The sequence below is a fragment of the Pleurodeles waltl genome, chromosome 12 (assembly GCF_031143425.1).
Source record: "Pleurodeles waltl isolate 20211129_DDA chromosome 12, aPleWal1.hap1.20221129, whole genome shotgun sequence".
In the NCBI taxonomy this organism is placed as follows: Eukaryota; Metazoa; Chordata; class Amphibia; order Caudata; family Salamandridae; genus Pleurodeles; species Pleurodeles waltl.
In genome coordinates this window covers 233,935,478-233,953,470 of record NC_090451.1, presented here as the reverse complement: position 1 = coordinate 233,953,470, position 17,993 = coordinate 233,935,478, and the positions used below count along the sequence as shown (strand labels likewise).

Here is a 17,993-nt window from a genome sequence, read left to right as displayed (position 1 = left end):
ATGCAGTTCCTATAATTTCAACCTCAAAACAATACAAATATAGAAACAGATGTACATCATACAGATATACAAAGTATGAAATGTTATTTAAATCACAAGCAAAAACACATGTAAAAATTAGAAATGTTATTTGGAAGGTTGAAACTTTTCAAAAAAAATTTTTTTGTAGACAAAGCAATAGGCTAGACTCCTGCTCCTAATGCACGCTCTCTTTTTGATAGCACATACCAGAGATTCAGTTGCAGCCACACATTATCCGTACTAATTTTTGTCAGCTGTTCTGCTCCCATGAATCAAGCTAAAGATAGCAACTTCATTTTAGACCCCAGTTTCAAATTGTTTCGTATTTACAAAACGTTTTTAACATTTTTAGTTTTGCATTTTGCTTTTTGTGTTTACATACTTTTAGTTACCTTCTAATTTTTTAATTTTCTAAAAAGTCCCGGATCCTGAATAAGTGTTACAAACACCAGGGTAAGAACCAGTGCAGTAGAATATTTAAACCATTATGTATAATTCTATCTGTCAAGGAAATTAAGCCCATCCATATCTGCTTCTATTATAGTTGATCTATTATAACATAAAATCAAAAATCTGATAATATTTTTTGGCGTAACCAGTTTGATGTGTTAATAACTGGCATAAGACCAAAAATGAACACAAAGTATAAGGAACTGTTGACACAAGCATGTCTCTCGTGCATATATTATTTCAGATAGTTAGATATGTGATTTGCAGCCACCAAGAAATAATACTTCTGGTTAATAAGAGAGAATCTGTTGTATTCCACAATTCAGAGAGTTCCTTTTCAGAACAGTCTGTAAAACCTAGGGATTATAACTTATTTCTTTTTGATGTATAAACAGATCTTTGGCCACATTTACATCCAAACTTTGGGGTGAATTGGTACCCACTCACTCTCATAAATTAAGGATCGAGCAGTTATATTAACTTGCCAGGATTGCACAGTTAAGAGCCAGAGTTTTATAGGGTCTTAAGAGCTACTTATCTGCTAGATCATTTCTTATCCCAGTCAGAACATTTACCTTAAGCAGTGTTACGTGAGTGTTACCTCACTGAATGTACATAACAAATGCATAAAGAACACTGCAAATAAGAATGAGGAAACCTCTGCTTTTAATCACAGTGTAGAAGCAGGTATATTGACTGTTTTGTCTCCAATTCTTCATTGCATTTGATTTGCATCTGCATATCCTTTTTAAAGTGACAATACTGAAGATCCTTTTCTTAAGGTCTGCATTCATTTATATTGCTGTGAAGTGAGGACTGCACACAGTTGATCTCTAACTTCATATTTTTAAAATTGCTCACTGGAAAATCATTTCCAGCGTGCCATACTATCAGTCTGTCTACTGAAAATGTCTATCTGAAAGGATTGTCTTGTTCTCTTTTGACACTGAATATATTGCTAAAACTTCAGAAGATACAGTGGGGCCCTCAATGTACCTTAAAAGACTTTTTTACCCTACTAGTCCAAGACTGACTTGCTGGTCTCTTCCCAGAGCGGCATAGTGGATGCAGAATTTTCATAGTTTGAATTGTGGCCAAAGTGATCACCTGTGGCTGAGATTAATTCAGTCATTCTTTCCATCCCTTTTTTTGTAATAGATCACATGTTAAACAGCTTAGTCTACTTCTTACCTTAGAATATTCCCCAGGTGTGGATCTTGAGCGATACCCCTGGATGCTGGTAGGTAGTGTCTAATAACTTGGTATTGTGTGCACTGTCCATTCCAATTGTGACCTGTGCATGCCTATATAAGCGTCACCCCAGCCCACTGACATCAGTTCTTTTGTTCTGCACCAACAGTGTGGATCCAGGAGAGCTACACCAGTCACTTTTTGACCACTTTTTCAACATTATTTCTGTGTTTTTTTTTTAGCATTCTGTTCCAGTGTGCTAAGGATGCCCTCTAAGAAAACAGTAGATTTAAAACCCTGTGGGTCCTGTCACAGGCAAATGTCTGTGTTGGCCCCCCCATCTGATTTGTCTGAGGTGCCTGAAGAGGGTTCATGACTCTAGGGAAAGTTCCAACTGCAGCACTATGAAGGTGATTTGAGAGCTAAAGATGAAGCTCCTGGTAGGCCGACATTGGAAGAGACTGCACCACAGTCTAGTGGAAGGTCCTGGGTCTACCACTGGGGTAATTCCCGTTGGTATTTGTCACAGTAGCAGTCGGCATCAGATAACCACACAGGAACAAGAAATCTAAGAAGTCAAAGTGCTGTTTCCCTCATTGCACCAGTCCAAGTCATCAAATGAGGCGTGGGGGTGATGCCACAAGAGAAGCCCCACTCCCATGCTTCATCTACAGAGAGCCTGGGTCTGTGCTCTGCACCTCCTTGAGTTTCCTGGGGCCAGAGCGACCCCACCCAACTCAAGGAGTTTTATGAGGCTATGCATCTCATATTTGGACACGCAGTTCCCTCTGAAGCATCCTCTGGCCACATAGGTCTGGGAGATGCACCGACTGGACTCTTCCATGGGATTCACCCTCTTCACCATTTGGGTTTTCTGTATCCGGATGCACTCTGGTCGCACAGACCCCAATGATAGCCCGGGTCGGAAACAGTGGCACCTTTTCTTGACAGACCCTGTGGGGAGTTTGGCTTGTTGGATCTGAGGATCCTTCAACTAACCTGATCCCCAGGAAGGCCCAGTAGGATGACAACAAAAGGTACTAGGAGCTGGCAGATGAGTGGCCTGGACACCTCACCAGACATCGGCCTGGTCCCTCCTCCTAGTGTGGATACAAAGGAAGGGGCTTCCTTTGCTATGGTGGTGAGGTAAGGCACTGAGGGTCTCTGCCTCTAGCTGCCCTCTGTGGAGGTCAAGATCAGTGTCTTAAATGAGGTGAGTCATTTGAGAATATCCCACTTTGAAGCCCTATTACTCTTCAATGAAGCCCTCTCTCAGGTCCTGCTCAGGGCTTAGCCCAAGCCCTGAACCTGCACCTCAGTGCACAAGACGATTACGCGTTGCCACCACCCTGCTCCTGTGGACTCAGCTTTCCTCACCCACAACCCCTGAGAGCCTGGTGGTGCAGGCCTCAACATCCAGAGTGAATCCCAGTTTCCTCCCTAAGGAATCTAAGAGGCTGGATACCTTTGGGAAGAGGCTTTTCACGTCCACCAGCCCTGCACTGAGGTTTGTGAACACTGTGTGTCGCTTCGGCTTAGCTAGCCACACTGTGTGGGATTCTGTTACCCAATGCCTCCTATGGTCTCAGAGGAGGCCCCAGCCATCCTGAACCAGGTGGTTCCTGATGGCTGGGATGCAGCAAAGTTCACCAACATGCGAGCTGGACCCTACATACTCACTGGGCAGGGCCATTGCTTCATTGGTGGATCTCTGCATCCACTCCTCACGGAGCTCATCTGACTTTTCGGGGGGATGTCCAGACATCCCTCAAGGACGTGCCTTTGATGGCACTTGGCTGTTTGGTTAAAACGCTGGTTCAGCACTTGAGCGCTTCAAGGAGAGTAGGGTCCATTTCCCGGTCGTTGGGGCTCACCATGGCCCCACTCCAACCTTACCGTTCCTTTTGCTCCTTCTGTTGCTATGAGCTGGTCTACCAGCCATATCCCTTTCAGCAAAACCACCACAGGCAGCAGGCTTCTCAGCCTTTGCATGGCTGTGGATGCGGCTCCCACAAGTCCCATGGATGGCCAGGCCCAGTCCCCAACTCCCGTCAGCCTTAGCTTCCAGACCCCTTTAGTATGCTCTTACAACAACATGAGAATCCTATGAGAGGGAGGATCAGGCACCCCAGCGGCAAGCCATAACTTCAGACAAGCGCATGCTCCAAATTGTCAGACAGGGTTATAGCCTTCCACTGCTAGAAGCCCTGTCACCCTAGCCACTGTCCTTCGATAAGCTGACGAAGGACCACCTCTCCTTATTGCACCAAGAAGTGCAGGCTCTTGAGCGGTGGCAGTTGTTGACATATGATCTTTCTCCATTAATTTGCGGAGTGATTTTGCCAGCGAGGCAAAAACTGTTTATGATGGTTGCTGGAAGAAATTTGCGGTGTGATGTTGCTCACGTCCGATCCAACATTTACAAGATTCCCTCTCTGATATTTTTTTGTTTTGCTCACCTCTGTTACAACAAGGACTTGCTGTGTCCCCCATGGTGACAGGTTATTTATTTTACACTGAAAACTGTGTTCCTTAGAACTATTACTTCTGCTAGGCAAGTAAGTGAGCTTTAGGCTTTGTCATCTGATAAGTTAGTCCTTCAAACAAGGGTGGTATTCCTCTCCAAAGTAGTTACGCCATTTCTTGGAGGATAATCCATCACTTTGTCATCCTGTTATGCACCATCTCATCCCTCAAAAGAGAAAGAACAATTGCATTGTGTAGATTCTAAGAGAACTCTCAGTTTTTATGTGGAGAGAAATGAGGAATTCAGAAAGGATGAACAACCTTTTGTTGTTTTTATTCTGCAGTTAAAAAGGGTGAGGGAGTGCAAAAGAGAACTATATCTAGATGGATTCTCCTAGGTATTAAGATCTTTTATGGGCTAGGTGGTAAACAACTGCCTGAAGCGGTTATGGTGCACTCTACTAGGGCAAAAGCTACTACTACGGTATTAGCTCGGGCGTATGGTTTTGGATATTTATAAGGCTGCGATCTAGGCTTTCTTGCATACATTCACCAAACATTATAGCCTAGACAGCCAAGTAAGGGGAGAAGGGTATTTTGTCCAATCTGTCATACAGGATTTTCCAGTTTGAACCATTTCGCAGACCCACCACTTGGGAGGTACTGCTCTGGTATCTATTGAACAGGTGAGGGATCTGCAGTTAGAAGTCTCAAAATAACAAGCTACTTATCTTCGGTAATACATTTTCTCATAGAGACTCTAACAGCAGATTCTTGACCTCCCATCCCACCTCCCCATTCTGTGGAATGGTCTCATGGCAACCTGTTGATAAAAAAAATTCTGTGCAGATGTCTAGTTATAGAATCATTTTATCAATATTAGATTTTCAAAAGGCTCTACGTCTGTTGATATGAAGTATAGAAATAAATTGATTCTAGCGTGAGCAGATATATATATATATGTTCAATGGCATGTGTAGCTGCAGATACACATGCTGTGCACTGTTCCTGCCATCTAGTATTGGGCTTGGAGTGTTACAAGTTGTTTTTCTTTGAAGGAGTCTTTTCGGGTTACAGGACCGAGTGACTCCTCCTTTTCGGCTCCATTGCGCATGGGCGTCGACTCCATCTTAGATTGTTTTCTTTCCTCCATCTGGTTCGAACGTGTTCCTCTTCGCTCCGTAATTCGAATCGGGAAACTTAGAAAATCATCGAAATTCGTCGGTATTGTTTACGTTCGGGACCGGTTTAGTTTCATCACATCGGCCCCGACAACAAGACTGCTTCGGCGGCCCTTTGGGGCTTCCACACTTCACCGAGGCCTGGTCGGCCCGACCACACCCATCGTCGAAGACTAATGGACCGGACCCCCTTCCGTTTCTGTCCCAAGTGTCACGCAAAGTATCCTTATACAGACCAGCATTGGGTCTGTAACCTGTGTTTATCGCCCAAACACAGAGAGGATACTTGTGAGGCCTGCCGAGCGTTTCGATCCAAGAAGACTTTAAGGGATCGACATGCAAGACAACTACAGATGGCGTTGAAGCTGAAACAACATCTCGACGTCGAAGAAGAAGAGATGCGGATATCCATCCAAGGATCAGACTCTGATGAATCCGATAGTGATCGACCTTCGACGGCGGCGCAAAAAGTGAGTACACGTGCCCCGTCCCACACCCACGGTCAATCCAAAAAACTAAAGGCCACGGGGACGCCACTGCCTGAAGGCCATGGCTCCACCCACAGAAAGAAGGTGACCAAGTAACATCAGCACTGAAAAAGGCCAAAATGTTGCCGAAGACTTCCGACTCCGGTCGAGAAACCGGCACCGAAAAAAGTCAGCATCGAGTAATCGAGTCGAGCAAGCCTCGAACGAGCTTATCGGAACCGAAAAAGACAATTTCGATGGGAATTTCGGTACCGAAAAAACGGCTTCAGAGCCGAAACGGTCTTCCTACACTGAAGAGCAAGGACTCTCTCTGCAGCTCAAAGAAAGGCACAGATTTGAGTAGGAACTTGATTTAGAAGAGCATGACCAAACTCAGCAAAGGTTAGAAATCCAGAAAGACACAGGGAAGATACAAACCATCCCTCTGCTCAACTCAAAAAGAAAACTGGCTTTTCATGAGACTGAGATGTAACCAAAAGCCAAAGTGGTTAGAGAAAGGTCACCACCCCCACATTTCTCACCACAAACATCACCACAGTTGTCACCAGTGGGTACACCAATGGCACAGACACCCACACATATTGGGATGACTCAAGACGATGCAGACCCCTGTGATCTATACGACCCACCTATATCGGACAACAGCCCAGAGTGTTATCCAACAAAACCTTCACTGCCAGAGGACAGTACGCCCTACACACAGGTACTGGCCAGAGCAGCAACATTCCACAACGTAACAATGCACTCAGAACCGGTGGAGGATGACTTCCTGTTTAACACTCTGGCATCCACGCATGCATCGTACCAAAGTTTACCAATGTTACCGGGCCTGCTTAAACACGCACAACAGGTCTTCCAAGAACCTGTAAAAGTGAGAGCCATCACGCGAAGGGTCGAAAAGAAATATAAACCGCCCCGTCAGACCCAGTGTTTATTACTCAACAGCTCCCTCCGGACTCAGTGGTTGTGGGGGCTGCAAGGAAACGGGCAAATTCACAATCATCAGGGGATGCGCCACCCCCTGATAAGGAAAGTCGACAATTCGATGCAGCAGGGAAAAGAGTTTCATCGCAAGTAGCCAATCAGTGGCGAATTGCCAACTCACAAGCCCTACTTGCCCACTACAACAAGGCGCATTGGGACGAGATGCAAGACATCATCCAGCACTTGCCCAAAGAACACCAAAAACGTGCCCAGCAAGTGGTCGAAGAAGGACAGGCCATATCAAACAACCAAATCCGGTCTGCCCTGGACTATGCTGATACAGCAGCACGGACTGTCAATACAGCAGTAACAATTAGAAGGCATGCATGGCTGTGAAGTTCTGGGTTTAAACCAGAGATACAACAGGTGGTATTGAATATGCTGTTTAATCAGCATCAGCTATTCGGGCCGGAAGTGGATACCGCAATAGAAAAAAGGAAAAAAGACAGACACGGCCGAAGCCATGGGCGCGCTCTACTCCTCCCAATACAGAGGAACATTTAGGAAACCACAGTTTAGGGGAGGGTTTAGACAACAACCATCAGAACCACCCACCTCCCAAACAAAACCCACCTACCAGTCTCAGTACCAGAGAGGAGGGTTTCGTGGTTCCTGCAGAGGACAGTTCCCAAGAGGAAGAGGGAAATTCCAGCCTGCCAAGCCAAGCCCTAGCAAGCAGTGACTTCAATGTCACACTTCCCCAACACATATCACCGGTGGGGGGGAGATTAACCAAATACTACCACAATTGGACACACATTACCACAGACATGTGGGTCCTATCAATTATCCTACATGGTTACTGCACAGAGTTCACAACATACCCTCCAGATGTTCCCCCAAGACTGCACAAAATGTCTCTACAACACTTAGACCTATTACAAATAGAGGTCCAAGCACTGCTAGCAAAAGAAGCCATAGAGCTAGTACCCTATCACCAGAAAGGAACAGGCGTTTACTCCCTGTATTTCCTTATCCCGAAAAAAGACAAAACGTTAAGGCCTATCTTAAATCTCAGAACACTGAATCTCTTCATCAAATCAGATCATTTCCACATGGTAACACTTTAGGACGTAGTCCCCTTACTAAAACAAGGAGAATACATGGCAACACTGGATTCAAGGATGCGTATTTTCACATACCCATCCATCCATCTCACAGGAAATAGCTCAGGTTTGTAATACAAGGCAAACATTATCAATTCAAGGTGTTGCCGTTCGGAATAACCACAGCCCCCAGGGTATTTACAAAATGCCTAGCTGTAGTAGCAGCTCATAAAAGGAGACATCACATGCACATATTCCCATATCTAGACGATTGGCTAATAAAAGCCAACACTCAACAACAATGTCAGGTTCACACGCAATACGTAATAGATACTCTACACAAACTAGGGTTTTCTATAAATTACCACAAATCACATTTACAACCATCCCAAATACAATAATACTTGGGAGCAACACTCAACACACAAAAAGAAAATTGCCACTCCAAATCCACAAAGATTTCAGTCGTTTCAAAATATAAGATCAAGCATGCAACTAAACCAACACTACACAGTCAGGTTTGTGATGAAACTACTAGGCATGATGTCCTCATGCATAGCTATTGTCCCAAACGCAAGGCTACACATGCGGCCCTTACAACAGTGCCTAGCAAAACAATGGACGCAGACACAGGGTCAACTCCAAGATCTAGTGTTGATAGACCGCCAAACACACTCTTCACTTCAATGGTGGACCCCTGTAAATTTAAACAAAGGGTCTCCTTTTCAAGACCCAGTGCCTCACGCCATTATCACAACAGATGCCTCCATGATTGGGTGGGGAGCACACCTCAACAATCACAGCGTACAAGGTCAATGGGACAGTCATCAAAAACAACTTCACATAAATCACTTAGAACTGTTAGCAGTCTTTTTAGCACTAAAAGCCTTTCAACCCCTTCTAGCCCACAAACACATTCTTGTCAAAACAGACAATATGACAACAATGTATTATCTAAACAAACAGGGGGGGACACTCGTCACAGCTGTGTCTCTTAGCACAAAAAATTTGGCATTGGGCAATTCACAACAACATTCACCTCATAGCACAATATATACCAGGCATTCACAATCAGTTAGCTGACAATCTCAGTCGAGATCACCAGCAAACTCATGAGTGGGAAATACATCCCCAGATTCTACAAGATCACTTCCATCGCTGGGGGACACCAAACCTAGATCTGTTTGCAACAAAAGAAAACGCAAAATGCCAAAACTTCACTTCCAGATACCCACACCATCAGTCCAAGGGCAATGCTCTATGGATCAGCTGGTCAGGGATATTTGCTTACGCTTTCCCCCCTCTCCCGCTCATTCCTTATCTGGTCAACAAACTCAGTCAAAACAAACTCAAACTAATACTTATTGCACCAACGTGGGCTCGCCAACCCTGGTAAACCACACTGTTGGACCTGTCTGTGGTACCCCACATCAAACTACCAAACAGACCAGATCTGTTAACACAACACAAACAACAGATCAGACACCCGAATCCAGCATCGCTCAACCTAGCAATCTGGCTCCTGAAGTCTTAGAATTTGGATATCTAAACCTTTCCAAAGAGTGTATGGAGGTCATTAAACAAGCAAGAAAACCCACAACAAGACATTGTTACGCTAACAAATGGAAAAGGTTTGTTTGCTACTGCCAGGCTAATCAAATTATGCCATTAGACGCCTCCACACAAAACATTGTAAGTTATTTACTACACTTACAAAAGTCCAATCTAGCCTTCTCTTCTATTAAAATCCATCTCACTGCAATACCTCCTTATCTGCAGATTAAACATACAAAATCGCTTTTTAGAATCCCAGTTATTTAAGCCTTTATGGAAGGACTAAAAAGAATCATACCCCCAAGGACACAACCAATACCTTTGTGGAATCTTAATATTGTATTAACACGACTCATGGGCCCACCATTTGAACCCATGCATTCTTGTCAAATCCAATTTTTGACTTGGAAAGTAGCCTTTCTAATAGCCATCACTTCACTTCGAAGAGTTGGCGAAATACAGGTGTTTACTATTCAAGAACCCTTTATACAAATACATAAACATAAGGTGGTTCTCCGTACAAATCCACAATTCTTACCAAAAGTCATATCACTGTTTCATCTAAACCAAACTGTGGAACTCCCAGTCTTCTTTCCACAGCCAGACTCAGTAGCAGAAAGGGCATTACATACGTTAGACATAAAAAGAACGCTAATGTATTACATTGACAGAACAAAACAATTTCGTAAAACAAAACAATTGTTCGTAGCTTTCCAAAAACCGCATGCAGGTAACCCTATATCCAAACAGGGCATTGCCAGATGGATAGTCAAATGTATTCAGACCTGTTACCTTAAAGATAAAAGAGAATTACCCATTACTCCAAGGGCACACTCCACTAGAAAGAAAGGCGCCACAATGGCTTTTCTTGATAATATACCAATGACAGAGATTTGTAAAGCAGCCACATGGTCTACGCCCCATACATTTACTAAGCATTACTGTGTAGATGTGTTAGCAACACAACAAGCCACAGTAGGACAGGCTGTACTAAGAACATTATTTCAGACAACTTCAACTCCTACAGGCTAACCACCGCTTTTGGGGAGATTACTGCTTTGTAGTCTATGCACTGCATGTGTATCTGCAGCTACACATGCCATCGAACGGAAAATGTCACTTACCCAGTGTACATCTGTTCGTGGCATGTTGCGCTGCAGAGTCACATGCGCCGTCCCACCTCCCCGGGAGCCTGTAGCCGTTTTAGTTGCATGTAAATTGTAAATATGTAAATAAATATTCCTTTACTACACACTATGTACATACATATCTACTCCATTGCATGGGCACCTCTAGTATCCTTACTTCACCAACTCCTACCTCACCCTTTGCGGGGAAAACAATCTAAGATGGAGTCGACGCCCATGCGCAGTGGAGCCGAAAAGGAGGAGTCACTCTGTCCTGTGTCTCGAAAAGACTTCTTTGAAGAAAAACAACTTGTAACACTCCGAGCCCAACATTGGATGGCAGGAACAGTGCACAGCATGTGAATCTGCAGCGCAACATGCCACGAACAGATGTACACTGGGTAAGTGACATTTTCCATATACATGTAGCATTCCTTGAGTTCCTGCAGGAATGACCGCACTCCAATTTCTCGTATTTCAAATAATCTTTTATTGGCTCCTCCTATTGGCATTTCCCGTGAGCAAGGCTGGCAAGACCGAAACGCGTAGGGCGGGTGGTTTTTGAGCTGAATGGGATGTGAATCGAGCCAATAAAAGATTATTTGAAATATGAGAAATTGGAGTGCGGTCATTCCTGCAGGAACTCAAGGAATGCTACATGGATTTTACACGGGGTAAACCTGCACCGCCGCAAAAATAAGAGCGCTAACACAGGCCAACGAGGGACAATCGTAGCGGCAAATATATATATATATATATATATATATATATATATTTATATATATATATATATATATATATATATATATATATAGTAATGACCTCTCATAAAACTTCCTGTCGGCGCTGGGGTACATTGCTTAGCAAACGTTTTCTGGATCCAGTCTGATGCATGGACGTATTCAGAAGGTGAGGAGTCTCCGTTTAGATAGTGTCTACCAGAAAAGGCGTCACTAAAGGTAAATAGCTTGTTCATTTAGGTCTTTTTCATTTTAGATTAGGGCTGTTCTCGAGTCCTGAAGAATGCCATGGATTCTGTGAGGGCCACCAAAGCCAGAAACATGTAAGCCACTCCAGTAACACTATGGATAATCATGTCCACTTCTGTTTTTACTCTTATCATGGATTCCATTCAAAACTGCCAATATATCTTCTTTACATTGGATATCCATAGATCATTTTAACACACTCTTTGTGGCTCAATCTTAAACCACTTTTTAAAAACCTTTTGGACGCATGACAAAAGATCCCCACAAAGTACCCCTCATGTAGCCTGTTTGGCATTACAATCCCCACCCAGCAAGTAGCAGGACCCGATGATGAAACATGCCGCCTCAATAGGTGAGGGTCCCTGTATCCTAACAACAGAAGTTCCCCAAAATAGGGATGATCCTAACATAGCCTACAAGGACCTTAATAAAGCAACCTAGGTAACAGAAATAGATTCCTCTCTTGGGACGTCCATATTTTACTTACCTGTTTGGAAGCTTGAGAGGGTGCATGATTGAGCGACCAACCACACTTCTTCCCTTGTTTTCAGTAGGCACTCAATGCACACCCAAAGATGGAAGGAGAAAGGGTGAAAGAGGATGGTAATGCAACATGTGATCTAGAATAAAAAACAAAATGATCTGTACACCCAAAGAACAAAAAAGTGGAAATATACAACTGTTTGGTTTCTGCGTACCACCGTAATGTGGGAAGACATTTTGTTTAAGGCATGAAATTGTAGTAACTTGATTTTGTTAATTTGATTTGTTGTTTCTTCCCTGGCCTATCTCCACTCCTCCCCAACATATGAGAGGCCTCAGTTTTTCAGCTGCTGCATTTTAGTGTTCTCCTAAGCCAGAAGTCTGCTTTAGGTTGTCTCTTACTCTCCAGGCCACTTCAGCCCTTACTCTCTCCATTACTGTTTACCTGGCAGAATCAGCCTCCTGCTCTTCCTTGTGTTGGGAAGTCATTGGGCATTCTATTGGCCCTCACTTGGATAAAGGGTGTCTGTTTTAGGCTGGCTGATTTTTAGCATTGCTTTGAATAATCACTGTGTTTATATCTTGTGTTTATTTAATTGCATTGCCTGCAATTTTCTGGTGCAAACAGTGACAACATTTTGACGTATTCTGTTTTTTTGTGATACTGCCCTTTATTGGTGGCTTGAGCACCAAGCTCTCTTAATGTGAAGCCATCTTGTTCCACACTGCATCACGCCCCGCAAAGCTAACAAACCTTGGAACCTCTAGGCTGTGCTAAATGACTTTCTGTATAGGCAGCTCAAGGGATAATGCTCACGAGATAGAGTGGATGAAGGAAGGAAAATTAATGTTGGGTAGGTGGCTATGAAGGCTGGTGATAAAAGTACATATTTTAGAAGGAAGATGGGCAATGCTTATTGATGACTCCTTATATTGGTCAATGCTAGGGAAGCGAAAATGAAGATAATGCAGTGGAACAAAGCATACAGGCACTTGAGTGAAATAAAGAAGAAAAGGAATTGGATAGATTAACTCAGCATTACCCAACATATATGTTACATATGTACAAGATGTCTGGATCCATGCCAAATGTTCAGTATAGTGCTGTCAAGTACATTTCCATACAATTAATTTGAACTAAATGTATCTACTGTAATCAATGTCTATCCTGGAGCTACCCCAGGATTAGGTAATATAGCAGGGCTAAATGTGAGTGGGCGGGGGACAGAAAGTTTGACCATGGATTCAATTTGCACACCTCATTATTAAACTCAGTGCTACAGACTGCCTACACACAGCATTCTCCATGAGCCTGGTCTTAGGTTATTATTATGTTTCTGATGGAAAAGAATCCTCTTAAGACTTGGTGATGATGGTGTGAGACTAATAAACAAGGAGTGTGAATGGATTCTCATATTCAAAAGATATTACCTCTCTGACTGTGTGATTCACTTGTAGGTGAGGGAAGTTCGTGCCCAACTCAAGGACATCATGGTGCAGCAGAGGATGAGTCTGTCATCATGCGGTACAGACTGGGATATCATCAGGAAGTGCATCAGTGCTGCCTACTTTCACCAGGCTGCTAAATTGAAGGTGGGATATACTACTGTAAATGAGTCTCCTAATCTCAAAGTATGGATTAAAATGACAGAATGTTATCAGAGCACCAACAGTCCTGACATCAACAAAAAGTGGAAGTCAGGGCTGGATCTGATAAGCTGAAGTCAGGAAATTAATTCTGCCAATGACTACCTGACTGAATGAACAGAGTATAGTGTGTCCTGCTCCCTTTGATTTTGCTTGCATTCTGCAACCGTCTCCGCAATTGTTGTACATTTTTATTTGCATCTTCTGCACTGCTTTACCTTCTGAAGTGATGACACATGGGATAGTATTACCCACTAGTGGCCCTACTTGAAGGTGTCAACGAAGTTTCAGCACCGGTGAGACAATGCTGATAGTGACTTTTAACCACAGACGCCTCACTTTTTGAATATTCCCCAGGAGTCAGACTGGATCCTTAAGCCTTTGAACAGTACCTCTGCATGCCGGTAGGTGGCTTAAGCATCGCCAGTCTGCTCTGCATATGTTGTGCAGCCCCCATATATGGGCCACCCCTGTGCACTTACATCTGTTCCTTTCTTTCTGCGCTACGAGACGCAGATTCAGAGCTGCCTCCTGTATCTTCAAGTACTTTTTCTACCTACATTTTGCAGTGTGCAAGGGCATGTCACATCACATGTCAACAGGATTCAAACCCTGTAAGGAGTGTTTCAAATAACACGCAGACGTGACAGATCCTCATCAGTTTTGCCTGTGCTGTTTGGGATCGAGTCGCTGCTTCAAGGCCTGCAATGACTGCTTGTCAATAAACCAGAAAGACATATGAGTCCACAAGGCAAAGCAATATGTCGCCAAACATGGAAAGACTCCATGTTGTGATCATTGAAGGTCAAAGGGTCAGTCTTGGTCCTGTTCCCTATCTAGAAGTTGCAGGAGTTAATCCTGAGTCTCTTGTCACCGTGCTCCAAATCTTCAAGTGAGCTGTTAGAAATAAAAACATAAAAAATCCAAGTGGGAATTGGCCCTTTCGTGCCACTCTTGTACTCCTGAGAAGGCGTGAGGATGCCTCTATGCCTCTCGATCTAGAAGTCAGTAAGTATCGACTAACCCCAGCAAAACTCAATTTTTGAAGGACGTCTGTAACATAGAGACAGATGCAAGATTTCCCTAAGGCTATGCTGCAACTCTTAAGATCCCTCCCAGTTCCATCTGGCGCACCTGCGAACCCCAAGGAGCTAAGAGGCCTTCCATCTGGCTGACCATCCCCGGGTTCACCTCTGCGCCAGCTGGAATCTCAAACCCGTCACTGGGTCTCTTCAGATGCCCGTATTGGCTCCACAACCTACACCGGCTCCCGGAACATCGACACTGACTAGATAGACGCTGAAGTACAAGGTGCCTATTGTGCTCTCGGACTCAGTATCAGTGCTTCTACAACCTCTATCATGGCTGCCCTTGGTTCTGCCAAACCACAGTATTCCACCTCTGTCCCGCTTAGTGCCCCTCCTCCACAAGGCATGTCTCTTATGTCACATGCCTTGTCCGGGCAAATTCCAATAGTGCTGAGACTACGATGAAGCTGATGAATTTGTCCAACCATACCATAAGAAAAACTGGTAGGATGACCTCCAGGATGCCAGTTGCCTTGACACCACTCCTTATTCTGACCTCATCTCAACCCCTGGTTCTGCAGCTGAGGAAAGGACCTCTTTTGCCATTGTCATGCTGAGGGCATCGAAAGATCTTGACCACCAGCTCCCCACCTTAGTTTTAAATCTACTGTTCTAATGTAGGTCCTTCAGCCAGGCCAGACCAATATTGAGCCCCTGCTGATTTCAATAAGGCACTGACCGACACCTTCTTACGGTCCTGGGCCAAACCTTGTTCTCGCTCCCCCAGCGAATCCCAAGATGTAACCAGGTGATTGTCCCAGCACTCCTCAACTGAGAGCAGCTTAGTGGTGCAAGCTTCCACTAGTTGGATGAACCCTAACAGTTCCCCGACTACTCCCCAGATAAGGAATCGAAGAGAGTGGACACCTTCAGGTATTTTCCTCTACCAAATTGGTCCTCTGGTCAGTTAATGCTACTTTCCTGCTGGGTTGATATTCCTACACCCTCTGAGATTTGGTTTCTCAAATCCTTCCAGATATACTAGAAGACCGTCGCCCTACATTGATTCAGGCCATTCAGGATGGCCTTAATGCTGGCAAATTTATAATCCACTCTGGGCTGGACACCATAGACTCCATCAGGCAAGCAATTGCCACTTGTTGTGCTACGCTGGGCTGCCTTTTACAGACTTTTCAAGCGATGTACACTCAGCCCTTATGAACATGCCCTTTGACGGAACCCATCTTTTTGGAGACAAAGCAGAGTCCACTCATGAGCGCTTCAATGAAGGCAGGGCCATAGTGTGCTCCTTGGACCTGTCTGTTTCACCATGCCCACCACATCTATGTTTTTGCTCCTTTGCGGGTTTTGTAGAGGTACCCCTTACAGATCTCAGAGAGGTACGAAACCTTTTCTTGGACCAGACTGTGACACCCTGTGAACATTGATCAGGGAAAACGAAATGTCACTACCTAGTGTATTGATTTGAAAATATTAAAATAATTGTTTCCACCACACTTTTCACACAGAATTAGAAACAAATGTGCTTCATTTCTGTTTTTCTAATTCTGATATATCTTTATTTACAGACATTTACAGAAAGACAAAGCCAGCAAATAGAAAGCATGCAAATGTTGGATACAAAATGCAAAGCCAATGGTAAGCGATGGGCAGAAGGCATTCCCAGGGAAGCTTTCAGAATAACCACTAGATGTTGTTAGCAAACCAGGCAGCTGAGCTGCCTGATAGGCTTCGACATAAAAAGGGAGGACTGGGCTTTGACATTACCATAATGGCAAAGTTGGGTTACAGTTTACAACTACTCTACCAGTCTGCAGCAGCAGTGTGGGAGACATGTTTTACGTTATCGTCCTCGTGGTCGCACAACTAGTGCCACAGTCCATGAGAGAGAGACCTCAACTTACTGGCCCCAGGTACCCCTTGTGTCACATACTAGGGACGTACAGGTAAGTTGAGCAGTGCCAATTGGGAGTAAGACAATCAAACATGTACCATTTTAAGGGTCAGAGCAAATGCACGGAGCCCTGATTAGCAGTTACCAGGGCATTTCAGAGCCATTGCAACAGTGTATGTAGTCACAAGGGGGCCAAAGTGGGGGTGAATCTGCAAAAAGCATGTTTCCTTACATTCCTGTTCCTGGATAAACTGCCAGATCAAAGGCAAGCAAAAGAGGGAAGGAGAACTTAAATCATCAGCTTTCTTCAGTGACTCTAGAGATGTTTCATAATTCTCCTTTCTGTCAGTATCTACTATTGCACTTATAAGATGATTCAGCCAGTTATGCACCTCCTCCCTTCAACCCGAGATGCAGTCTAGAGATTTAGATATAGCTTTTTATGGTGAATGTCTCTTTGGCAAACAAGTGGATAATGCATTGCAGGTCATCTGCGTGGACACTGCTTCGTCACTGGCCATGTTTCAGAAATGACAAAACTGTTTCTGTAGAAGAGAATCATATGGGCAAAGGAGTGACCACCAACGTTCTTCTAATTTTTGTCAGTACAGTTACTACCATAAAGGCCATTCTTATTCATAATAGGAAAATGAACACCCGTCCTCAAACAGGTTTTAAAGAAAGGTCAATGTGCCTCTACCTGTAGAAACTATGATCAATCTTGCTGTAGAAGACTCTGGCTGGTCTGTTCCTTAAGCAGCTCATGGCAGTTGGGAAAGATTTGACTTATATAGAGACTTGTTTCCACCTCCAAAGAAAGAAAATCACTTTTAGCTAGAGATTTTTATTTTTTTATTTTTTTACAAAGATTCTTAAGCTCCTCCCCTAGTGTGCTGTGCTTCTCATACCCCACCCCCTCCCCCCCCCCCCCAAAAAAAAAAAAGAACATAGAACATAGACTTCAAACTGTGCCACAAGTGCAGGCTGTATTCTGTCAGTCATGGATCTACTTGATTTCTGCCTGTGGTCTAGGGTCTGACTATGATTTGAAGTCATTAGACAAATGCGTCCTGCAACTAGAAGCGATCCAGGAGATGAAGCTACACGTTAACAAGTGTAAAAAGCCAGGCATGTTGTGCTCCATATGGTGGACCTGCTCCAGTTTGCGGCCGTCTGTCACTTAAGGTCGTTCTGAAATGTCAAGTCATTCCTGAAGTAGTCCGAAAGGACTCATCTTTGTCTTGCCTCTGCCACTCTGAAGTGAAGTCATGTCGTCCTTATGCCAAGAACCCAGCTCCACTTCCATTGTCCAACTGAGTGTGTTTGGGAGCCCCAGTTATGGTGGTCCTGGGTCCATTGTCAACTCTGTGGATATAGAGGAGCCAATACTGCGACTTTTCACAGTGATGCCAGGTCTCTCTGT

At 44.1% G+C, this 17,993-nt stretch overlaps 1 protein-coding gene across 3 annotated transcripts in view; it reads left to right on the top strand.

Annotated features, from left to right (window-relative positions):
• The window catches only part of DHX38 (DEAH-box helicase 38), a 1,001,715-nt gene that overhangs the window by 873,073 nt on the left and 110,649 nt on the right, over window positions 1-17,993 (top strand). For all 3 annotated transcript variants that reach the window (XM_069216597.1, XM_069216600.1, XM_069216598.1), the window contains exon 23: window positions 13,439-13,573. In XM_069216597.1, the coding sequence (XP_069072698.1) occupies window positions 13,439-13,573 (135 nt within the window). The remainder of the gene's footprint in view (window positions 1-13,438; window positions 13,574-17,993) is intronic.